Below are 26,213 nucleotides of genomic sequence, written 5' to 3' on the forward strand. Positions count from 1 at the left end.
TCCTGTTAAGATACATATGTGGATAAAACGCAGTTTTGTCACTTGCCAGATAATAACTGAAGAAGTGACATTTTACATATTCATACGAATTGTATACGTGAACATCTGTTCTGTTCTAGTGATATGTTAAACAATAGTGATGTTTACTTAGTATATTTTCAAATAACATTTTCCCTTAAATCAATACTTTTATACAAACCCGTTTTATTCATTACTTAAAATACAAAAGTTTTTTTCAAAACTTGTTCAAATACAAAAAGAAACGTTCTATTTCTATTAGATTTTTTTTGCGTAACAATCTATTTGAAAGGTTTACTGATGTAAAAGTGAGACTCTAATATCTGCTCTATTTTTACAGCTTTCAATTGACGCTTTTGTTGCACATTAGATAAATGTAATTGCATTAGTCTTTAAAAGATGTTTAAATTGTACAAATTACTGTATGGGATTGGTTTTATTTTTATTATTGACACGCTTTTCCCGGCTGCAACAAGGATAGACGGTCACATTATATTTTCCAAAAAGTTAAATAGTTGGAAAATTAATACCATTGTCTAAGTGGCAATGTCCGCATGTGCTAAGTATTGTCATAACAGACATGACTGTTTTTCTTTTAATTATCACCGACAGAAAATACTATGCGAACTTAACGCCGGTGTTTATGATAACCGTACTGAATTAGACGTTACAAATGGTTGGGTGTTTAGTGAAATAGCAACTTGGTCTACGGTTGAAAATATATGTGACACGGATGTCTGTTGGCTTAATCAGACTTGTTTAGAAAGTCCACCGAAAATTGAGAACGGCGTCATACTTGGAAATATGAACAATATTGGATCAAAGGCTATTTATACCTGCGAGAATAGTTTTGTCTTTGTTGGAAACAAAACCATCGTTTGCGAGACGGACGGTAGTTGGAGACAAAATGCGAACTCTAAATGTGTGACACATTGCCCAGCGCCAGTAATTGACGGAAATTTAATAGTAAGTGAAGCCACTATTTGGACTGCGGGCGGTAGGAAATATTACGGAGGAAACAATATGACAGATATGTTTTCATTACAAGTGACTGACGACTCCGTTCTAACATTTACCTGTCCTGGTGAATACAACCCTTATCCTAGTACAAGATCAGTTTGTCTTAACGGCACATGGAATGGCTGGCCAGTGTGTTTGGAAAGTAAACTAGGGAAGCCTTGTAACTTGTCATCAGACTGTGAACTCGATGGAATAAAAGCATCTCTATTCATTTGCATTAGAAATGTATGTAGATGTTACGTAAAATATTCGTACAGCTTCAGCCGGTTTACCTGTGTACAAGAATGTACAGCAGGATATGCGGATACGTTCCAGGTGTCGGAAGACAGAACTATAGCTGAAAATGCGCTTTGTTATTTACAATTACATCCATTGAACAATTCAAATGCTAGAGCTCATGATTTTAAAGGAAGTTTCTTCCGACGAAACTGTAACTGAAACATTGAAAGAAAAAAATCCGTCAGCGGGAATGCTTTTGTTACATCAAACGTTTAAGACTAGCCTTGCATTTTGAGAATATTGTATCCTGTGGTTTCATTTTATCGACAGCACCATTGAATTCTCATGAATAATAACGCATGTAGCAGCCCACGCAAAGGGATTTTTTGCGGAACAAAACGTGCATGTTTTGCCATGTTCCGTTTACAGATTGTCATCATATATGACAAGCCATGACAAAATGGTCCCAAATGACATTTTTATGGAAACCGAGTTTTTCACATGTTCTGAACTGTACATGTGTCCTTAACATAAATTCAAAATTTTAGACCTGCATCTTTTAAAATAACAAAATTATAGCATTTTTTGTACAATAACTCCCCATCGCAAAATTGCATTTTTTGTTTAATAATAATGACAAATGATAAAATCATTTACTTTTATCATATATTTTAATTTCATTCTTTGCCATCATTATCAAAAGTATTTAACATGATTAGCACAGTTGATAATGCCTTCTTCCTATAAATATGCTATTTTATGTTAAAAAATTGTCACAATTCATGTTTCCATAGCAACAAAATACAAGAATTGCTTTAAATGTCAATTTAACAGACATTTTAGTCTACATTTGATACAAAAATGTAAATTTATAAAATGTATATTAGTTCTCTAGATGAACTAGAATTTGTGAATTTTCTGATTTATATTCATCTCAAAAATATCTAAAAGCAATTCCATAAATATCTAATATTTGTAATGTGTCATTCAACTTCAAATGTACTTAAGATGCATTGCTCAATGACTGTAAATTGAAAATCAAAAGTATCAGATGAGTGATGATTATATAACTGTGTTACATTAAATTGTTAACATTATTATAATTACAAGTCATATAACTCTGGTATGAAAGCAGATAAACTTAATACTCAAGTTATGTTTCCATGGCAACAACATTTTTTATAAAATAAAGAATTCATTTTCACATCTATTTCCTTCATTTTTCACATAAATTTTCAAGTAAAAGTATCATTTCAAAATATTCTTCCTGGATGGTAGCTTTTTTCAACTTATATAGTTGCATAAAATATATCTTCACTAAAATATTTAACATTCAGGTAATTACTTCAAATGTAGATAATCATCAAGATGATTAATAAATATATTTAACTTTGCTTAATGTATAAATCATGTGTATGTAGAGCTCCATTCATAATTTTATGTCATGCAGTACTAAACTGTAGATTGTTGAAAAATCTTCCAGTGTCTTTTAGGAATTTCACATTTATACTGTGTTCAGCCTTACATACATACAGTGTGTCTATATTTAACCAATGCATACTACTGCTGACACCATAATGTAGCATTTGTTCATATTCATATATGGAATTTTGGTCTAGTACACCTTTAAAAATTCAAAAACACTTTCAAATTAATTAAAATTTCAGAAAGTACCAAATGAGCTGAGCTCTTTCTCTGTATTACTTTAAATGTTAAACACTTTTTTCCATTCATTTTGTTTTAAATGACTGAGTTCTCAATTTTAATGTCTTTGGCACTGCTAATTTGGAGCATACATTGATGTTGCTGCAAAGGGGCGCTATTTCATTATACAGGTACAACTGTCGACTGGCATCCAGCTCAGGAATGGTAATACCATTGGAGAATTTGCGTCATGCCAATCACCTGCCTAAAATATTAATATCCGTCTCTGTGTTGAACTTATTATCCTTCAAGAATACTATACCAAGTCACGCAGAAGACATTCTGTAATGATAAGTGTATCAAATATTTAAGACAAAGAACACTAATAACCTTTTTTTCAATCCTGAACAACAGCTGTCCATAAGACAGCTCACACATAATTACATTAAATTACATTTTAGAATTTTATTATAGTAATGACAACCTCTTTTCATCAAAAAGTTCAACCATTGCACATATTTTACATCAAGTAAGGGCCATGATTTTGATCTCGTTTTAACAAATAGTTCTTTAACCTGGATAAGAAAAAAAAACAGTTACTGTATTACAATTATGTTATTTCTGTTGAACTGGCTTGCAGTGAGCTAGAAACTCTTTAACAACATAAAAAGAAACAGAAAATGTGGCATCTTAAATATAAGTGGCCTTTTTACAGACATCAACTCTGCAGCAAGTTTTATCAATACCTGATTATTACAAAAAACTGCTTAAAGAGGTGACAAGCCAAATATACCTAAACATGTTCAGGACTGAATTCTGCAAGCCAGGCCTCCATCAGGTTGTACTCCAAGTCAATCATGTAGACCCATCATAACAAGCCACATTCCAGAACTGAAATAAGGGTATATTTAAACAATGAATTCTTAGACAATAACTTTTAAGTAGTAATAGTGTAGTCCTTAGAATATAACATAGCATCACTTTATTACAACAATTAAATACCAGCTACACAGTTGAATTTAATACAATATGTTATGCAAGTATGCAATATTCAAATTATAAATAAATGTTTATCAGTGGAGATATGATGTTTCATTTACATAAAAGTATGCACATTATATATATAAACTGGAAACCAGTGACTTTCCAAACTGAAGTGTATGATCACACTGTGAAATTAAATATTTCAACATCAAGTTCTGTGAGCTTAATAAATATTTCTTTATTTTTTGGAAATTCTTACCTTATTAGAACACTTTTCTTATTTTGTCCAATATAACTGTCCCTATGTAATGAAACCTTTTTTTATCCATAGCCATGATGCTCCTCTTCCAACAGCAGTACTGTACTTTTCATACACTAGGTAGAAAATCTGAGAGCATTAAAAACAAGAACGGTTTATGAGAAATGTATCAAAATCCTGATCAAAATAGGGTGAATCAACACTGACCAAAAATGTCCATCATTTCTTATAGATACTGCTTGACAAAAACTTGCATTTATCAAAATTTAATTGAATTCTGATTTACAGTGCTTATTATACAGCATCTTTATTATAAACCAATGCAGTATTTTCAATCCCATTTCAGGGATTTACAAAAAGTTCAGTGAAAAAAAAACGAGCAAAGAAATCAATAGTAAAATCAAGTCTTAAAAACACATCTTCCTTTGGATAATTTCACTTAACAAAATTTCTGTAATTAAGGTGTCACTGTAAATTCAAATGTAAAATGTGCACTGTAGCTTTGTAGCTTTTATTTGTAGAGCCATGGTTGTTTTGAAGACTGTGGAATTTAAGTTAGTGGTACTGCAGTATATGGAATTTCATATTTAAAATTGATATTCAAAAAATGCATTTGAGAAATCAATACTGACACTGATATGAATGTAAACACTAACTTTAAATATTATACCTGCATGAGAACTCACAGCAACTCCACTTGCTGAGCATAGTATGTGTACAGTACTTGTTGAGCATAGTCAAAACTGCAGTGAACCTTTATATCTCATACTGCTGGAGGTTGTCCTGAAAAATATAAACAAAGAATTTTTCATTTATTTAGTAGCCTACCAGTATGCTGTCTGTCAGTACTGACAGTAGTGAGAATGAACAAAAAAAAAAAGCATTGTAAATTGCATGTAGATTTTTTAAAGAAATTTTCAAGGTCTATTTTAGTTGCTATTACAACAAAAAGTGACAATTTGAAACACCACTTTTCCTGTGTTATTGCACTTTTCTTTTCTAATTGTCATAGATTCTACTGTATGTGCATAAATTAATAATTAATGACCATGTAATTATTCACCAGTTCACATCTGTGACAGTTAAAGAAAATGTACAATATTCCTGTTTATTTACAATTTCTGGATAGAAAATTTCCTACAGAATGTACTTAATATAGTAGATGCCTGACTGTCTTGGCTGCAAGTATATTCTGCCATCATGAAAATTTACAAATATACAGAAAAAAATATTAAAAGTATTTGACAGCAGACAGTCAAATCGAAATGTCAACACGGCCATTTTTCGCTGCCAAGTTGTCTTCGATACATCAACAAAAGAAGTGGTCTGTCCATTCTTTTTAGCTCACCTGTCACAAAGTGACAAGGTGAGCTTTTGTGATCGCGTGGTGTCCGTCGTCCGTCGTCCGTCCGTCCGTCCGTGCGTGCGTGCGTAAACTTTTGCTTGTGACCACTCTAGAGGTCACATTTTTCAAGGGATCTTTATGAAAGTTGGTCAGAATGTTCATCTTGATGATATCTAGGTCAAGTTCGAAACTGGGTCACGTGTGGTCAAAAACTAGGTCAGTAGGTCTAAAAATAGAAAAACCTTGTGACCTTTCTAGAGGCCATATTTTTCAAGAGATCTTCATGAAAATTGGTGAGAATGTTTACCTTGATGATATCTAGGTCAAGTTCGAAACTAGGTCACGTGGGGTCAAAAACTAGGTCAGTAGGTCTTAAAATAGAAAAACCTTGTGACCTCTCTAGAGGCCATATTTCTCGATGGATCTTCATGAAAATTGGTCAGAATGTTCATCTTGATGATCTCTAGGTCAAGTTCGAAACTGGGTTACGTGGCGTCAAAAACTAGGTCAGTAGGTCTAAAAATAGAAAAACATTGTGACCTCTCTAGAGGCCATATTTTTCATGTGATCTTTATGAAAATTAGTCAGAATGTTCACCTTAATAATATCTAGGTCAAGTTTGAAACTGGGTCATGTGCGGTCAGTAACTAGGTCAGTAGATCTAAAAATAGAAAAACCTTGTGACCTCTCTAGAGGCCATATTTTTCAAGAGATCTTCATGAAAATTGGTCAGAATGTTCATCTTGATGATATCTAGGTCAAGTTCAAAACTGGGTCACGTGCGGTCAAAAACTAGGTCAGTAGGTCTAAAAATAGAAAACCTTGTGACGTCTCTAGAAGCCATATTTCTCAATGGATCTTCATGAAAATTGGTGAGAATGTTCAGCTTGATGATACCTAGGTCAGATTCTTAACTGGGTCATGTGCGATCAAAAACTAGGTCAGTAGGTCGAAAAATAGAAAAACCTTGTGACCTCTCTTGAGGCCATATTTTTCATGAGATCTTCATGAAAATTGGTGAGAATGTTCATCTTGATGATATCTAGGTCAAGTTCAAAAGTGGGTCACGTGCCTTCAAAAGCTAGGTCATTAGGTCAAATAATAGAAAAACCTTGTGACCTCTCTAGAGGTCATATTTTTCAATGGATCTTCATGAAAATTGGTCAGAATTTTTTATAATGATGATATATAGGTCACATGTGCTCAAAAACTAGGTCACTGTGTCAAATAATAGAAATAACGACGTCATACTCAGTTCAACACTGGGTCATGTGGGGATAGGTGAGCGATTCAGGACCATCATGGTCCTCTTGTTTACTTAACTTACGAATAAATTTATGATGAAAATAAACACTTACCATAACAACCAATAAATCCGCCATGTACTTTAAATATCCGCGTATATTCAGCGCAATAACTACATGTTTTCTCTGACCCAGTTTCACACATGTATACACCGTTAATGGCGTGGAGATTTCAAAGGGAAACAATTCGCTAATTCACTCATTATTTGTGATATTTCACTACATTGTATTGCGATAACTAAATGTTAACCGTTTAAACTTAAAAATCTTCGTCTGATATTATTGATTTTAACACTAAATGGCTGTTGCTTTAAAAACAAATTAATGAAAACAAATATCTAATTAAGTGACGTCAACTTCAACGTCATTTTACCGATATCGAGGCTTGTGTCATTTGGGATAAAAATGTCATGGCGGGATATCTCATTTGGAGGAAAGTCAGAAAAAAAAAGTTTTGAATAGCCTGCAAAATCTTCGAAATGTGATTCTGTTTGAATGGAACAAACTTCCAAATGATGTAAGAATACGTTATGCTAGGTCAATGCGATTTTTATTGATATTTAAACGTCTAACATATGCTCCCTCTAGAAATAAGATAATTTCAGGAGGAAGGCGCTTTGTTAAACCTATTCTACAGTTTTCTGGTTGTTTTCTTTCAAATCTGCGTGTTTTTAAAATGATCATTAAAAATTACTGATAAAATTAACGTTTTCTGCAAAACACTTGACAACACTGATGCTTTTATATTGACAATAATTTGAACATTTAATTTTATATCAACTATGGATGTTCCGTTTTTGTACAGTTTGTGTACCGGTTTAGTACGGAATTTTCACTTTAATTTTGTAAGAGTTGTGTCCCTTGGTATAAGTACGCCTTTTGTATAGGAAATGTCGCGTCATGCGAAAGGCAATTTTGCTCCGGCAAATTGTAAATTTATAGGCCTCCCTAGGTTCCCCACAGTGTAAGTAATGATCATGCAAGTGTATTAGTAAATGGATGAACTGTTTATATATGCAATTAAAGTATATTTATTCGTTGAAGTGCATTTAGAATTTCCTTTGTTTAAGGTCACGTGATAGATTTTTGATTTGAAAATCTTCAGAATCGTTTGTAAATGTACTAGAATTGCAAGTTGCATATATCTATTGTCCAGTTATTGTTTAAAAAAGTATTACATTGTATTGTTTAAGGTTGTGCTCCTTATTGAAAATTATTGTGTAATTTAACACAGTATTTGGGACTAAATCAATTTAAAACAGGTCAGGTCTTTTAGATCTGGTATAGTCTAGTAAGGTAGTACCGGGCTGTCCGGGAACTTTATATGTCATATTATTCAGGCTTCACTTAGACGATATCGATATTTGTCTGATTTGTATATACCTATGTTTCACTGTATTTATCATTTATTTGTTTGTGTGTATTTACAGCTTTTTACCTTGCCTCTCTGGAGGGATGTAATCGATGAATAAAATACTAGCAAACTCAAAGGTCGTTACAGTAAAAAGACTGTGTTTACCAGCAAGTGGAGGATAAGATGGATCCCGCTAAGACTTCCTCAAGAAGAACAAGAAAACTTACAATTAAGGGACAAGAAATGTATGAATTAAGAGTCTGCGAATTTGGCCGTATTCTGTTTAATATTCATCAAACAATAGAAGAAAACATTACACTAGTAGAAACATATAAAGAAAATAAAACTGTTCTAGGAGAACTAAAACAAATATTAGAAGAAGAACACCACAAATACGTAACATTATCAGACCAATTATGTGTTTATTTGAAACAAGCTAAAACCAAAGAAGCAGAAGCCGAATTAATGTCGCATTTAATTATCAGACAGTCTGTGGAAGAAAAGGTCAAGTATGCTCAAGAGTTTGTAAATGAACAAATAGGTGAACCTATTGAACAGATTGAAGTAGCACAGAGTGAAGTAGCACAGAGTGAAGCAACGGCTACAGATACAAAGAGCCTTAACGACAATAACAGTCAAAGTCGAGATAATGTTTCAGTGAAAAGTAACCAACAACAGTCTGGTGGTTCGGTTAAAAGTCAAAAAACTCGGAACAGTCAAAGTGTTGGAAAAAGTCGAAGTACACATTCAATTTCATCAAGTAAAAGTAAGATGAGCCAAATGCTGATAACAAAGAAATCCAATCTTGAAACAGCTAAAATAAAATTAAAAATAGCAGAAGAGGAAGAAAAGTTAAAAAGGCAACAAACTGAGTTTGAAATAAATGTAAAAAGAGAACAAGCAGACAAACAAGCACAAGTTGAAAAAGGACAAAAGGAATTAGAAGCCAGTTTACACATTTTACAGTGTAAAAAAGAAGTACTTGAAACTGAAGCAGAGTTGAAAGTAGTAGAAGAAATAGCTAGTCTTGAAGTTGACAACACAGAATTACCTTCAGAAGTTGACAACAGAAGTATCTTCGTGAAAGAGTACATAGACAATTTACCTGAAATCACTAGAGTTGACGAGTGTGTAATCAGTTTACCTCTACACAGCAATCCTTGTACTAAAGTAGTGGAAACTTCTATGCAAAATAAACTTGACAATACTAAAACTTCTTCATCACCACTGGAAAACCAATCGAATCTTGGAATCCCTGAACCCACTTCACAAGTCGAGAAAGATGAAAACAATTCTACACCCCAAGGTGCAGGAGTATCAGAACTTACAAAATATATCATGAAGAAAGATCTTTTATTGTCGCGTTTATCTAATTTTGATGACCGCGCAGAGAGATACTTCAGTTGGAAAAATAGTTTCCTCAATATAGTGAAAGAATTAGACGTGACAGCCACAGAGGAACTTGATCTTTTAGCACGTTGGTTGGGACCAGAATCTAAGCGACAAGCTGTGAGCATTAGAGTTTCTAATCCACACGATGAACAGAACGCGTTAAATAAAACATGGGAAAGACTTGATGAGCGTTTTGGAGCACCTGAGCAAGTGGCGGAATCCCTAAGAAGAAGACTAGAAAGTTTTCCCAAAGTGACACTAACAGAGAGACAAAAATTGTATGAGTTGTCTGATTTGTTGTCAGAAATTGCAAGTGTTAAAGACAATGAGAGATATAAAATGTCACTGTCATATTTTGATTCTGCATTAGGTGTTAACAATGCTGTGTGTAAATTACCTGTATTTATACAAAACAAGTGGGTAGATCATGCTAGTTCTTATAAGGTTCAACATAATGTTATGTATCCTCCTTTTCATGTTTTTGTTGAATTTGTAAAGAAAATGGCTGTTAGACAAAATGACCCCAGTTTCAGAATTCAGTCAAATGATAGTCAAAAAGGAGACAGTACAGTACATGTAAAGCAAATGTATAAGGTCAAATCAGTGAACACTAGAAAGACAAATTTAGAAACTTCACAAAGGTTTGAAACTAAAAATCTCAAGTGTGTTATTCATGGAGATGAATCCAAACATAAATTAAAACACTGCCGTACATTTCAGGCAAAATCTATTCCTGAGAAAAAGGAAATTGTGCAAAAAAATGGTATATGTTTCAAGTGTTTAAATGGTAAACATCTGGCGAAAGATTGTAAAGAATCTGTTAGTTGTGAAAAATGTAACAGTTCTCGTCATTGCACTACATTTCATATTGATCGTCCTGAAGCATTAACAGGTTATGGCGGGGAACATCACCAACAGGATCCATCTTCACGGGTTAATGTAAGCTGTACAGAAGTATGTGGAGATCCTTTAACCACTGGTAAATCATGTACAAAAACTGTGTTAGTGCGTGTATATCCTGAAGACCAACCTGACAGAGCAATTACGTGTTACGCCATTATAGATGACCAGAGTAACAAATCACTTGCTAAATCTGCACTCTTTGATAAAGTAGGTAACAATACAGACACTATAGATTATATTTTATCATCATGTGCAGGAAAAGTAGCCAGATCAGGAAAGTGTACATCAGGAATTTGTGTTGAACCTTTTGATGGTTCATGCGTATTGAAATGTCCACAACTGATTGAATGTAATGAAATTCCAGACACCAAGAAAGAAGTTGCTACTCCAGCAGTTGCAAGACAATATAAACATTTAAGAGATATACAACATTTGATTCCAGAGATTGATTCTCATGCAGATGTTTTGTTATTATTGGGAAGAGACCTTCTTGCAGCACATCACGTTATAGACCAGAGAATAGGAGCTGAAAACGAACCATACGCACAACGTCTCCGATTGGGTTGGGTTGTCGTAGGAGAAACATGTTTAGGCATGATACATCGCAATGATCAAAACATGATTATAGTAAACAAAACCAATGTTTTGTTTAATGGGCGTAGTTCAATGTTTTTGCCTTGTGAAAACAAATTTGAGATCAAAGATACTGTTTTTCAAAGAACTGTTGAAGACGATAGTCCAGGATTATCGCGAGAAGACAGAGAATTTCTTGACATGATGGATAAAGAAATGACAAAGTCTGAAAGTGGTCACATCATTGCACCGTTACCATTTCGTAAAGCGAGACGCAAGCTTCCAAACAATTTTGAACAAGCTAGACGTAGAGCAGAGAATTTATCACGGGATTTGAAGCGGAATCCTGCCAAACGAGAGCATTTCGTTGAATTCATGAAAAACATATTTGAGAAGAAACATGCAGAAGAAGCTCCTTCTGTATATAAAGGTGAAGAAGTTTGGTGTGTATCACCCGAAAAAGCCAAACAAAATTCGTGTTGTATTTGATTCTGCTGCCAAATTTGAAGGAGTTTGTTTAAATGATGTTTTGTTAAAGGTACCGGACTGGACGAACAATCTTGTTGCTGTTTTATTGAAATTTCGCAAGGAAAGATTCGCTGCAATGGCTGATGTAGAGCAGATGTTTTTTAATTTTGAGGTTCAAGAAAAACATAGGAATTTCTTACGCTTTCTCTGGTTCAAAGACAACGATCCAGCAAAGTCACTGGTTACATATAGAATGCGTGTACATGTTTTCGGAAATTCACCATCTCCTGCAGTTGCGACCTACGGTATTCGTCAAGCTGTGTGTGGTCATAACTCGGACATTGATTGTGATGATGTGTGTGACTACGTCAAGAAAAGTTTTTATGTTGACGACGGGCTGGTTTCAAAGGCGCATGAAAATGAATTGATAAGTTTAATCAAACGGACACAGGCAAGATTACAAGATGGAGGTGTTATTCGACTCCATAAGATAGTGTCGAACAGTACAGCTGTTTTAAGCAGTTTTCCACCAAGTGACTTAGCAAAGAACATTACTGAAATTGACTTTAGTTCGGAAACACCATGTATACAAAAAAATTTAGGTCTGAGCTGGAATGTAGTGAAAGATGTATTCTCATTTCAGGTGTCTACAGATAAGAAACCGTACACCAAAAGAGGTCTGCTGTCTACTATAAATGGATTGTTCGATCCCCTTGGTTATGTGGCACCAGTTATATTAGGCGGTCGTCTTATAATGAGAAAGGCCATCCAAGACAATAATCTGGGCTGGGATGATCCATTGCCGGAAAACTTAAAGAGAGAATGGACAGACTGGCAAAAATCTCTTGTTCATCTTGTGCAGCTGGAAATACCACGTGCCTTTACAGAAATGTCATTTGAACACAGTACAAAACGCGAACTTCATGTATTTTCAGATGCATCCAAGGAGGCTATCGCCGCAGTGGTCTATATTCGTATATATGAATCAACCGGAAATTCTCACATTGGGTTTGTACTTGGAAAGTCGCGGTTAACTCCTACCCACGGACATACAATTCCAAGGTTAGAGTTATGTGCTGCTGTAGTAGCTACAGAACTGGCTGCATTTGTACAGAAATATTTAGACATACCATCTCAGTCAACATATTTCTACACAGATAGCAAGGTGGTCTTAGGCTATATAAACAATGAAACACGTAGGTGTTGTGTGTATGTGGCAAATAGAGTTGATAGAATCTTAAAGTTGTCGTCGCGTAATCAATGGAACTTTGTGCCTACTGAAAGAAACCCAGCAGATCATGGTACACGTCCAGTGAGTACAATCAATATGAAGGACTGTAAATGGTTGACAGGAATAGAATCTGGGTTGCAGAGAAATATTGAAAATCAACATGTACAGTTTAAACTAGTAGAGCCTGAAGAAGATGTAGAAGTTCGCCCAGTTGTAAAAGTGAACAAGATAGAAGTGAGAAAGGCGAATCTTGGTGGACATCGTTTCGAGCGTTTTTCATCCTGGAATAGACTGGTTCTAGCAATTTCGTGTTTGAAAAGAATTGCAAATAAATATCATAAAACTGTACAGACTGATACAAGAAACAATGTAGAATTCAAGAAAGCTGCAGAGATTATGATTCTGAAAGAAGCTCAAAGGGAATCCTATTCTAAAGAAATAGATTTATTAAAAACTGACAAATCAGTTGCTAAAGACAGTAGTTTATTGAAGCTCTCACCTATTTTAGACTCCAATGACTTGTTAAGGGTTGGTGGTAGAATAAGAAATGCCAGGTTAGAAACAGGGGAGAAAACTCCTATAATAATACCAGGAAAGCATCATATCGCAATGCTTCTAGTTAGACACTTTCACCAGTTGATATCTCATCAGGGTCGTCATCTGACTGAAGGAGCAGTACGTTCAGCTGGATATTGGATTACAAGTGGAAAACGACTTATTAGTCGTGTAATTCATAACTGCGTTAGATGTCGTAAGTTAAGAAGACCTACTGAACACCAGAAGATGGCGGATCTTCCAATTTGTCGCTTGACTCCAAGTCCTCCTTTCACATACGTGGGCGTCGATACTTTTGGGCCTTGGTCTATAGTTTCCAGACGTACAAGAGGTGGTTTAAGCAATAGTAAACGCTGGGCAATACTGTTTTCATGTTTGAATACTAGATCAGTCCATATTGAGGTGATAGAGGAGATGAGTGCTTCATCATTTATAAATGCGTTAAGGAGATTCATTGCCATTAGAGGTCCAGTGAAAGAGTTTTACTCAGACCGTGGAACAAACTTTATAGGAGCTGTTGGAGAAATGGGTATGGACAAAGTGAATGTAGAAGATACAGATATTAAAGGTTTTCTAAGAAATCACAGTGCTGTCTGGTATTTCAGTGCACCTCATTTATCACATATGAATGGATCGTGGGAAAGAATGATCGGTTTGGCCAGAAGAATTTTGGACTCCATGTTGTGTGATATTAGTACTAAACATTTTACTCATGAAGTACTTTGTACGTTGATGTCTGAAGTCATGTGTATTATTAACAGTAGACCAATTACCACTGTGTCAGATGATCCAACTTCTCCAGCCGTTCTTTCTCCAAACATACTGTTGACACAAAAGGTAAATTCCGACATTGAACCTCTTCAGAACTTTGATATAAAAGACATGTATAAATCTCAGTGGCGGCAGGTACAAGTACTAGCTGATCAGTTCTGGAAACGTTGGAGAGTTCAGTATCTTCACAGTCTACAAGTTAGGAGAAAATGGCAAACTGAACGTTCAAATATAAAGTCTGGTGATGTTGTATTAATGATGGATAGTAATGTACCGCGTATTCACTGGCCAGTAGGAATTGTAGAAAATGTGTTTCCTAGTTCTGACGGACTTGTACGTAAAGTTTCGATACGTGTGATAAATGAAGGCAAAGTTGCGAATTACACGCGTCCGATTACCCAGTTGGTGCATTTGCTTTCTGAATGACTGTTGATTAGACCGATACGTATACTTTTTGAGATGAACAGGAGATGTATTTGTTGATTAACATCATTTAATTGAAATTTAATTCTTTTAAATCAATAGATTTACAGAAAGGTTGATAGCATTTATTTAAAGTTCTTTATATGTACAGTTTAGTTGGAAATTTGTAATATATATCTCAGGTTATAATTATCAACTAGTATATATTAAAAATAAGGTTTATGTATACTTATGTTAAATGTAAAATTAAGGTATATGTTAACCTTTGAAAATTGGTAAGATTAAGGTTTATGTTAACCTATGATTAAATGTAAAGTTAAGGTACACGTTAACCTTTGAAAATATGTAAATTTAAGGTTTATGTTTACTTGGGTTGTACCAAATTTCAAATATTGTTGTATTTTGATGTGAATTTGTTTCCAAATTCAGGCGGGGAATGTTCCGTTTTTGTACAGTTTTTGTACCGGTTTAGTACGGAATTTTCACTTTAATTTTGTAAGAGTTGTGTCCCTTGGTATAAGTACGCCTTTTGTATAGGAAATGTCGCGTCATGCGAAAGGCAATTTTGCTCCGGCAAATTGTAAATTTATAGGCCTCCCTAGGTTCCCCACAGTGTAAGTAATGATCATGCAAGTGTATTAGTAAATGGATGAACTGTTTATATATGCAATAAATGTATATTTATGCGTTGAAGTGCATTTAGAATTTCCTTTGTTTAAGGTCACGTGATAGATTTTTGATTTGAAAATCTTCAGAATCGTTTGTAAATGTACTAGAATTGCAAGTTGCATATATCTATTGTCCAGTTATTGTTTAAAAAAGTATTACATTGTATTGTTTAAGGTTGTGCTCCTTATTGAAAATTATTGTGTAATTTAACACAGTATTTGGGACTAAATCAATTTAAAACAGGTCAGGTCTTTTAGATCTGGTATAGTCTAGTAAGGTAGTACCGGGCTGTCCGGGAACTTTATATGTCATATTATTCAGGCTTCACTTAGACGATATCGATATTTGTCTGATTTGTATATACCTATGTTTCACTGTATTTATCATTTATTTGTTTGTGTGTATTTACAGCTTTTTACCTTGCCTCTCTGGAGGGATGTAATCGATGAATAAAATACTAGCAAACTCAAAGGTCGTTACAATGGATTTTCATACATGGTTGTCTTAACCACTTTTGACTGAGCATATATGTATTGACAAATGATAAAAGACCGTTTTATCAGTTGTTTTAATACGACTAAATTACTTAAATCATCACAACGAAATTACAAAATGTGTCATCCTCACGCCGATGGACGTGATATTTATTTTCGAGTATGCGTAAAGAAATGTTATTTCATAATTTGATCAAATAGTTTAAAAAACACAGACACATTGAATTACACAATAATTTATATATTCACTGGAATATCACACCGTAGACACATAAAATTATATCCCACCCAGTCACATTATACTGACACTACACCGGGCTGTCCAGTCACAGTACTTACCTCTTAATGCTGAGCGCCAAACGAGGAAGCTACTAGACTAACATTTTTACGTTTTTGGTATGACCCGGCCAGGGATCAAACCAACGACCTCCCGCAGTCGAAGGGGGCTGTCTACCACTAGGCAGCCGAGTTGGTATGCGAAACGCATTGCTGTCTGCGGTCCTGGTGCACGTAATGACCTGTTTTTTGGTGGCGCAATGCATGCACGAAGCAATTTGTTCTGCCATATTTGATCTGAAAGTTTTAATAAATGACATAGTAGATCGAATTAATACATAACAAAATGGCTTTAAAACTTAACTAAACCATCAAAATTGGTTATACGCGTCATGAAAGACTCACTCGGGTTTTGCCCTCGTACATTTATTTCCTCGGGCTTATAACCTTTTCCTCGGGTTTTAATGATATTTAAACATGATTTTGCTATGTATTATTTCTTGATCAGAGTACTAATCCTCATACTGTATGCTCACATATACTTACTGGCTCCTGTTGAAATAATGCACGGAGGGACACCTGGGGTCTTCCTTCACCATTAAAGCTGGAAAGTCGCCATATGACCTATAATTGTGTCCGTTAAACCAAACAACAACAAAAACAAGAAAACAATTTGTTTCTCAATTTTGCTGTCCGCGAATTCATGATTCTGCATTTATTCATACCAAGATTGATTCCATGTATTAATGTTGTATTAATTCACTTGTCTGTTTACACTTTTAAAGATAAACAATAAAGGTATCTGTTACTTACGCCAATATGTTCACACATTGATGAACTTGTTTATCATTTCCCCATGTGCTTTTTAGCGTTGCATTAATGCCAAAGCAGAGATTATTTGAAAAACTGCTAGGTTCCGTTTTTTTCTTTCTGAACAAAAAGTTTTAATTTCATCATAGTTTTTTGTAATTATCACACAAGATGTAATAGTAAATGTACATCAAACATGAATATTTAGATACATTATATATACAACAGCAAACCAAAAGTACACAAAGACATATAATACAGCAGTATATATCCGGTAACTTTGCAATTGTGTGATAATACAAAAGGGCTGACCACAAGTTTTACCAACATTAGAAATCGGTCTGTCCCTTGATGTCCCTTTAAAGTTAGATTAAACTAAATGACGGATTTTCGTTTGGACTAGAATAAAAAAGAATATGCTTAAAAAATATAACTTTCAGGTATGAATTTACATATATACGGGTGAAACACAATATAGGGAACAGTAGTGTTGCACTTGGAGGTGAAAAAATAAGTTCTTAATTTTGGCAAAAAAAGTATTTTTCTACATAGTAGAGTGCTTGAAGAATAAGCAACTTAAGTGGTTTGCTGGTACTTGCATCGGAAATGTAATTTTTAAAGGCTGATAAAATGCATATTTTTGCTGGTTACGGACACTACAAGTGGTACATTTTGTAAAATAAAGCTTCAAATTTATGATAAACTGGAACTATTTTTACTGTTTTGTAGGACAAACACATGGAAATACATAATGCAAGGCAAAAATAGGACTGGGAAAGGAATAAATACTGAAAAAAGAAACATATTGTTGGATATTACTTTGTTGCTAAAAAACATGTATTTTTCAAATCATCTGACATATTCAATTTTAGTGTTAATGATGAAAACTTAATGAAAAATCAACACAAATTCTGTCTTTGTTGAAAAAAAAATGACTTAGATTAAAGGGAAAGTGATTAATTTTCAAAAAAATCCTAAATATTGATAGATACCAGTAATTGGTTACGGACACTACAAAAATGCCTCAAGAATGGTATTGCATTAGATTATGTTAAAAACATTAAACCCACTCATGAATTATTTGGTATAATGTTAAAATGATACCTGAATGGAAAGTGTATTTAAATTGGATATTCTTCAAACAAAAATATACAACTTGCCAAATTAAAACCAATGAAAAAGAAAACAGAACAACAAAATCTGAAAACTTCCTGTTTTCATGAAATCTTGTAACTTAATAAGCAATATTAGGTTCTCTAAGAGATACATTATTATCAATAATTTGTATTCATATATATCACACAACTAACACTTACACTTTTTTTACTCAAGAATGTCACTAACCAGAAAAAAGAAATTAAGTTCATGGTTATGGACACTACACTATGAATTATCTAACGAAAGTACAAGTATCTATAGTCTTTTTGTAACATTTTTTTTTCAAATTTCAGATGTCTTGGTGTTGAAAATGTAGCCCTGTTATCAGTCATAGTAGATTCATCTATAAATGCAACAACATTGTCTCATATCTCCTATGACAGATCCTGTTTGTGCGGACACATAAATTTCTTTCCACTCTTTTTCCTTCATCATGTGATTTTGATATTTAAGTTCTGCTTTCTTAACTAATCTAGTTTTGAGTTACTCTTCTCTGCTTCTTGTCACTGACTCATTCTACAATCCTTCTTTCTCTCTCTCTCATTTTTCTTTTAATTTTCACATTGGCCTGGATTGAGATTTCTGCCTTTCTTGCCATTTAACCTCTTCTAACCTATTTAGCATTTTTGTGCCTTTTAAGTTTCAGCATTGCAGCTGTTTTATCAGATCAAAACTCTATATCTGAATCACAAATGCACAATGAAATCAGACATACTTCTACCTATAAAGCAATTAAATTGCAATATAAAACTAGATTTTATAACCATACGGCACAGATGCACACACATACTGTGCCATTTTCTACAAAGCAAAAATGATCATAACTGCCGCCAGTAAAAATACACTCAGAGAAGATTCCTTCCCCTATGGTCATCTGAACATAAAGCTTGTTCATCTGTTAAAGTTTGAAGCAAATCAGGCTAAAAGTTTTGGAATCGTTGGACACACAGGATTTTCCCCTATTGTACTATATTCCCTATAACAAAAATTATCAAAGGGCCATAACTGAAGTAAAAACAGTCACAGAAAGAATTTCTCCCTATACGGTCATCTGCACATCAAGCTTGTTCATCTGTGAAAGTCTGAAACAAATCAGGCTACTAGTGTTGGATGAGTTGGACACATAAAAATGTTTCTCTATATTCCTTATGATTAAAACAGAAACTATCAAAGGGCCATAACTGTAGTAAAATAGTCCTAGAAAAAATTCCTTGCATTATTGTAATATACACATCTTGAGCTTGTTCATCTGTGAAAAGTTTGAATCAAATCAGGCTAATAGTCTGGAAGTAGTCTGACACACAAGATTTTTCTAGATATATCCTATATTTCTATATAAAAATACCATAGTATCACAACTGTGGTTAAAATAGTCACTGAGAAATTCCTTCTTTTATGGTTATCTACACATCAAGGTTGTTCATCTATGTCAAGTTCGAAGCAGAGCAATCTAATGGTGGGAGAAGTTGGACACACAAGATTTTGAACGAACTGACGGACGTACATACATAGAGTAGCAACACTGTATGCCCATCACATAAATATAAAATCTCATCTAAATGAATATACATGTACCTGTCATCACATGGTTTGTACTTTGTACTTCTTGAAGAGATTTTTCTTTCTTTTGCAAGTTTTTAGATATTACTTTTAATCATTAATACTCGTAAAGATTTATTCACTTGAACTGTAAGATGTATAATAATTTAAACAGAAATTTCAGTAATACTGGTTGTTTTTTTTTTTTTACATTGTTTTAATTTCTGTAGTGTCCGTAACCAGATAACACTGCCTCTCAGAAACATTTTGAAAAGAAACATTATTGTAAGCTACATGAATTTGAATTATCTTAACAATGATGCTCCTGAAGAAATTTGTCTTAGTGAATAACTGTTAATTATCATTATCACATCTTTACATTTTTAATATAAATCTGTGCAATTTAGATGATAAACATGATTTTAGCACTTTTGAACTGTATCTATATTTTTATATCTGAAAATATTTGTCAACAAATACATATATTTGTTTTTTTCTCAATAATAATAAACCTTGAAATGACAATTTTTCATTTTTCTGTAAAAAGATGCAAGTTTTAATTTTTTCAGCTCTGGTTACGGACACTACAGTTTCAAGTAGCATTATTAAATAGACAAAATTTACCTTTTATAGTGAAATTATTAATTGACTTTGTTAAATTTGTCATCAGTGAACCTTCCATATTGAAAAAAATAGTGATTCTTTATCTCTCGTCGCTTCCATTTTTGCTATGATATCTTTCAATTTCATGCTGCAGCAACAGAAAATGATGCTGTATATAAAGATGCCGCAATAAGGGTTTTCCAATGTGGTTGCAACATCAGCAAGTTGATGAAAAATAAAGTTGATAAATTAACTTGTGAAATCAGTTATTACTTTCATAAGAATAACTATGAATAAAATTTTAAAAAATGTTTATTTACACCATTGAAAGACAGGTTACGGACACTAAATTTGATAAGAAAAAATCAATAAAGACTCTCATAATATCTTACAAATCTACAAAATTCAATTGGTTACGGACTCTACATCTTTTCATAAAAACCTGATTTTCAATTTTGAAAATTCATACAATTAAATTTCAGAAATACATGATTTTTATTTTTTTTCTTTAAGTACTATTACAACAGAGAAATGATTCTGGACCAAAATATTAAAGAAAAAATAATGTTAACATTGCAATTATTCATTATAACAAAAGGAAGGAATTTCAATGAAAAACTGCATAACATCTTACCCATTTCACATTTTTCTCGACAGCTTCAACAATTTTCATCCGATCAAGACAAATCAGACACCAAAATAATCCTTAAAAAATTGTCTTTATGTTGATAACAAACATTTACATGCAAATATATAATATCATACCATTATTTTATTTGAAAAATATGGAAAATTCTAAGTGCAACAACATAACGCTTCAAAAATGACTTTTTCTAGATGCGTTTTTTGCCACTGCTTGAAAACTATTTGAGCTAGATCAATAAAATTTGGCACAGAACTTCTTCATATTTAGTGTTATGAAGTGTAAATGTTAAATTGCAATAAAGGGTTAGGAAATTTATGAAAACCATGTATAACAATGTGATATTCTAAATGCTCCCTATATTGTGTTTCACCCGATAGCAGAAGAGATAGGAACAGCAACATAGTTCCGCAGTTAAGTTCAAAATAATTCAAAGCACCATCGTCACACCTGCTGCCGCATCCCAACACACGTACGAACCAAAAGATACCAACTCAGATAAATAGTCAGACGATGCAGGAAAGGATGAGTATTTTTTAAATATATATGTTTGTACTTCTATAAACAAATTTTTGTTCTCCTCATCAGTTAGTGAATCAATTCTGTGAAGTAATTTGCGAGTATCAAGTGGATGGAATCTACGAGTATTGATAAATAGTTAATTTGCTACATCGGTGTCTAATACGTGTTCGAAATTATACATAATGGGAACGTTCTCCTATAAAAAAGATAAAAAGACGGAACAATTGGAGATTTAAGTTTGCTCTTCAGTTTGTTATTAAAAGATGAAAGTGTGTAAACATTGCGTCTCGGAAGGCCAATGTTATTCTATAGTTTAACTGAATCGGGTTTAACTTACTTTGAGTAAATTTAAAGATGTCTAGGCATTGTAACAAAGTCAGTGTTATTTCTAACGAAGAGTGCGATCTCTTAATTCGTTAGTTCGATTATTCCCTATACGATGAACATGGTTTTGATTAAAAAAATTTCAAAATGTTCATTTCGATATTTTTAGTTGTGGAAATCAAAATATTTTGAAAATACAATTTTGACAGGGTAATATGTTTACTTTGAATTATAAGGATGAAATCATTTTCCTGGTTTCAAGCATCTGTTCTCCCTGACTTTTCACGATTAACATAAAGTATTCAATGTGTACGTTATTCGGCAAGTTTTACATGAACACCTGTCAATAAACATTATAACCTACGTGTATGTATAGTGACAATAGTGATACTTGCTTATATTGTTTTGTGTTATACATGTGCTAAATCCTGTATATAACTTGTATATTAATCATTGTATTGTGAATTGTACATTATCTAACTCTTTGTAAAATCTTTTTAAGCGTTAAAGTATACGTATTAATTTAATTTGTACTTAGATATACTAAATTAACGCCATCTTGGCTAAGCAAAAATTAGGAAAATCAAATTTAAAAAATACGTCCAGTGAAAATTTAACTTGTATTAAGAACTTGGTGAATATAAGTAAGAGTAAGTGTAAACGAACAATTTGTACAGTTTTGAACACACCTGTTAATCGACCCTTAGACTAACGTTATATCCTGTATGAATAAAAAAGAAATGTTCTAAACATGTTTGTTTTACAAATTTGGTGAACAAAACAATAATTGAGCCGTGCCATGAGAAAACCAACATAGTGGCTTTGCAACCAGCATGAATCCAGACCAGTCTGCGCCTCCGCGCAGTCTGGTCAGGATCCATGCTGTTCGCTAACAGTTTCTCTAATTCCAATAGGCTTGAAAACGAACAGCATGGACCCTGACCAGACTGCGCGGATGCGCAGTCTGGTCTGGATCCATGCTAGCCGCAAAGCTACTATGTTGGTTTTCTCATGGCACGGCTCATATAATACTCCATTTTTTTTCAAACGGTAACGTAGCCTATTTATAATTTCTGCTAGATCTCTTCTATTAATTTCTTTTCGTATGATGACTTGACTTTCTTCTTTCAAAATTATATATTGGTGAAAGGCATATTGTTTTACATTATGATATCTCATTATTTTCAATTAAAATCAATAAATATTCTTTCTTGTATTATTAAGCTATTTAGAAGTCAATGAAGACATTGTTAAATGGATCCGTTGCGACATAACTTCACGGAAAGAGAAACTTGAAACCATCATGAATATGTGACTAGAGAAATTCGTATATTTATATGCAAAAAGTGACTGGACAAATTATATGCTACAGGAAATCTTATAAAGCGATGCACATGTATTGCCAGTGTCTTGGGCACAGGCGCCCTTACCTTTCCGTTTCTAAGTCTAATTCTATTGACAAGAAAATACTGTTGTTAAAATTATCGACCCCTTTTGTAAAATCAATTAAACGGTAATGTTTAATGGTCAATTACGTGTATGTTATATACTGTACCATTGGTAACCACGCACAAATAATAGAATAAGCTTATTGAATTAATTTTCCGGCTTTACCAACACTCAGCAATCAAAGGCATTGGCGAAGTACCATTTCTAACTTTTTTCAAACAAATTCTTTACATGACAGGCTCTGAAAGCATTTATTGACCTATAGAACGGGAATGATGAAATAACAACTAAAGTCCGTTTGTGACACAAAAAAGCTTTTGAGGAAATTTGATTTCCATGTTCGAAAAAGTAGAACAACTTACAACTGGTTAGCTGGTGGTCTGTTTTACTGAAAACACAGAATTGAGATGCTTGCGTTTAGAGTTTGTTCAGATGAAGCAAATTTGTTTTAATCGTTACATCTGTATAGCTGTCAACTTCATTATGATAAGAATTATAAACGACTGAATATTTGTGTTTTGTATTAGAGGAGCACATTATTATGGGAGCTACATTTATACAGAAAGGAGAGATGTTATATCAGATCCAATGATTGCATCTCCATTTCGGAAAAATTGCAACAAGACTCTATTGATTTAGACTCTAAAAGTACCAGTTTTCTTTGCAGAGCGCAATATTTTTTAGAAAGTTGGGACTATCATTTTGATCATTAGAGCACTTTACAGCAGAGCTTTATTCAAACCTAAACACGGGATATATGAATTGTATTTTGATAAAATAAGCAAAATGAAGTTTTCATATCTGTTTTTGATTTGTTTGTTTTCTATTTGGGACTGTTGCAAAGCAAGTCAAATTGGACAAATTATTTTTTCGAGACAGCTTCTTGGTCAAAAGTTAAACACACTACATGGTGTATCTCTGGAACTATGTGCTGAGAATTGCCAAAGAAAAGGAAAATGCTTATCAATAAATTATAACCGGATGATGAAGTTATGTGAATATAATGTTGCAACGAGAAGCTCAGAGATTCAATATAACCAGTCTGTAGGGTGGATATATAGTGACATCATCACCTGGCCACACCGTATTCCTTCGCTGTGCAAAGACAAAAGTTGTTCAATCAACGATACATGTATAGTAGAGTCAGAGACCGGCCACAGATGCAAAATAGAAGAATGCATATCACCTCCAGGATTAGAAAACGGTGTTGTTTTAGGGAACTTGAATAGCGTCGGATCGACAGTTCGTCTCAAATGCAACTCTGATTTTGCCCTTGTAGGACAATCATTTTCCGTCTGTCTAGAAAATTACGGATGGAGTAGCTACGGGCAATGTTCAAAAACATGTCAGACTTTACCTATAAGTAATGAGCTTAGAATTACAACACTTACCAATGAATCACAGTCTGAGGTTGTAAGCGTTACATACGAGTGTATAGGGAATTTATACATTATTGGTAACGCTACAAATTATTGTGCAAACGGAACATGGGCGTTCGAGTTGCCGCAGTGCATCAGTGAATGTCCTGCTGGAGAAAGGTACAGTAACGGTTCAAACAGCTGTGTGGAGGACAACATGTGTCCATTGGGTTATACAGACACATTTACGTTATACAAAAACAGTGTATTACCCGGCGAGGATTCGTCTGGGGCTATATTGATAACGGAGTCGGTATCAGAATGTATGACCCATTGTATTACAGAGACGAGGTACGAGTGTGTATCTTTCGATGTCTATAGCAATAGAACATGTTACTTACAGAACGTTACGGGTGACGGATTAGGAGGCCTTAGCTATACTACAGACTTCGATTATTATCAGCGAGATTGTCTAAACTAAACGCAGTCCCGGGTTGTCAATTAATTCTTTAGATAGTTAAGAAGAAATAGATCATAGTAATATCTAGTTATTACTCGTAAAAATTATTTAGGACCTCACAAAAAGGATGATTTTGTTGTACTGCCGATTCCGATTGTAAAGAAAGTGATTGTATATGTTTAAGAGTAGAGAGGCATCGCTTTTCCTTCTATAATAGTAAATGAAATGCAATCAGTTACAAGAAGATATAAGAGCATTACAGAATCATTTGTCGTACTGTACTGTACTGTCCATTTTGTGTTCTTTTATACGTGATTGTCAAGAACCGAGCTTAAACCGGCATTAGTTTTCAAATCGAATGATTATTTTTCAATAGTAATACATACAGTATCAACAGTATTTATACATTGTCACAAAGTAAACCATGTGCCACACCAGTTAGATAAATAAAATCTGGAAAGTGGATCCCTTGGAAGCACCGAGAACAAGGCAAACAGTGAAAATTGCACACTCGGTTTGATTGAGTCTGTTCATGAGCAGTAATGGAAAATGCAACACTGCCCACGCCTCCTAGCACCGGCTTAAGCAGTATTCAATCTTCAAATCTGAATGAGTTGAAAAATCAATGATCCCGTAGGACCAGAAAATATAACAGCACTGAGAAATCTTTTTATAAGCTTGCAAGATCTGTGAAATTTATTTTCGAGACAAAAATACATACATATATTCTCAAAAGATTTTCTGCATTTACATACGACAGTTTCATATTATTCGGTCGTTTGCTTAATTTATAAGTGCTTTTTCACAAGTTGTTTGTTTTGTTATAACTGTAGTTTGGCAAGCGGATATTTTTTACTATTTATCATTTGTAATATCTTTATATTTTTTTGTACTTATGGGAGAGCAATGTTGTCATATTAATTGTGTTATTATAATAATTATAATTATCATTACGTTTTTCTGTTGTTAGCATTTTATAGTTAGTCTGCTAGTATATTGAATATCTGTTTTAGCTTGTTCACTGAATATCGATTTGTATGCTTTCTGCTAGTATATTGAATATCTGTTTTTAGCTTGATCTGTATGCTTTCTGCTAGTATATTGAATATCTGTTTTAGCTTGTACACTGAATATCGATTTGCCTGCTTTAAAATCGTACTACAGTTAAATAATTTGTATCATTTTCATAGAGTTTCTTTCTCAAATCATTTTATTAAGCATAACCATAAGTATTAATTGATTTCAGTTAATTAAAGAACAGTTAATAAAATGATACTGACGTATCAAGTATTAGGTACCTCATCCCCTATTATAATAATTATGAAAAACGTGGCAGTTTTAAAAGCTACTGGTGCATTTAAGGGAACTATTTTGTATGCGCTCATGTTTATTGCACATTCTTTTTGGGAGCCTACCTATGGTAAGGTATACCCCAGGGTGATATT

The 26,213-nt window shown here is 33.6% G+C and overlaps 3 protein-coding genes and 1 long non-coding RNA gene across 4 annotated transcripts; 3 read left to right on the plus strand and 1 right to left on the minus strand.

Annotated features, from left to right (window-relative positions):
• Positions 1 to 1,781: 1,781 nt before the first annotated feature.
• Positions 1,782 to 4,345, minus strand: LOC123538785 (uncharacterized). The gene is made up of 3 exons (XR_006683826.2): positions 4,145 to 4,345; positions 3,695 to 3,792; positions 1,782 to 3,243 (listed from the first exon to the last, which is right to left on the minus strand). It is a non-coding gene; the product is annotated as an uncharacterized LOC123538785 (long non-coding RNA).
• A 3,266-nt stretch (positions 4,346 to 7,611) lies between these two features.
• Positions 7,612 to 11,633, plus strand: LOC123538141 (uncharacterized). The gene is made up of 2 exons (XM_053530699.1): positions 7,612 to 7,757; positions 8,224 to 11,633. The coding sequence occupies exon 2, from the start codon at positions 8,331 to 8,333 to the stop codon at positions 11,502 to 11,504; it is 3,174 nt and encodes a 1,057-aa protein (XP_053386674.1). The 5' UTR covers positions 7,612 to 7,757; positions 8,224 to 8,330; the 3' UTR covers positions 11,505 to 11,633.
• Positions 11,620 to 14,466, plus strand: LOC128550551 (uncharacterized). The gene has a single exon (XM_053529791.1). The coding sequence runs from the start codon at positions 11,620 to 11,622 to the stop codon at positions 14,464 to 14,466; it is 2,847 nt and encodes a 948-aa protein (XP_053385766.1).
• A 9,134-nt stretch (positions 14,467 to 23,600) lies between these two features.
• LOC123539429 (complement factor H-related protein 5-like) lies at positions 23,601 to 25,385 on the plus strand. Its single transcript, XM_045324008.2, has one exon. It carries the CDS (start codon positions 23,737 to 23,739, stop codon positions 24,787 to 24,789), a length of 1,053 nt encoding a protein of 350 aa, XP_045179943.2. The 5' UTR covers positions 23,601 to 23,736; the 3' UTR covers positions 24,790 to 25,385.
• The last annotated feature ends 828 nt before the right edge of the window (positions 25,386 to 26,213 follow it).

The sequence above is a fragment of the Mercenaria mercenaria genome, chromosome 18 (genome assembly GCF_021730395.1).
Source record: "Mercenaria mercenaria strain notata chromosome 18, MADL_Memer_1, whole genome shotgun sequence".
NCBI classification, from domain to species: Eukaryota; Metazoa; Mollusca; class Bivalvia; order Venerida; family Veneridae; genus Mercenaria; species Mercenaria mercenaria.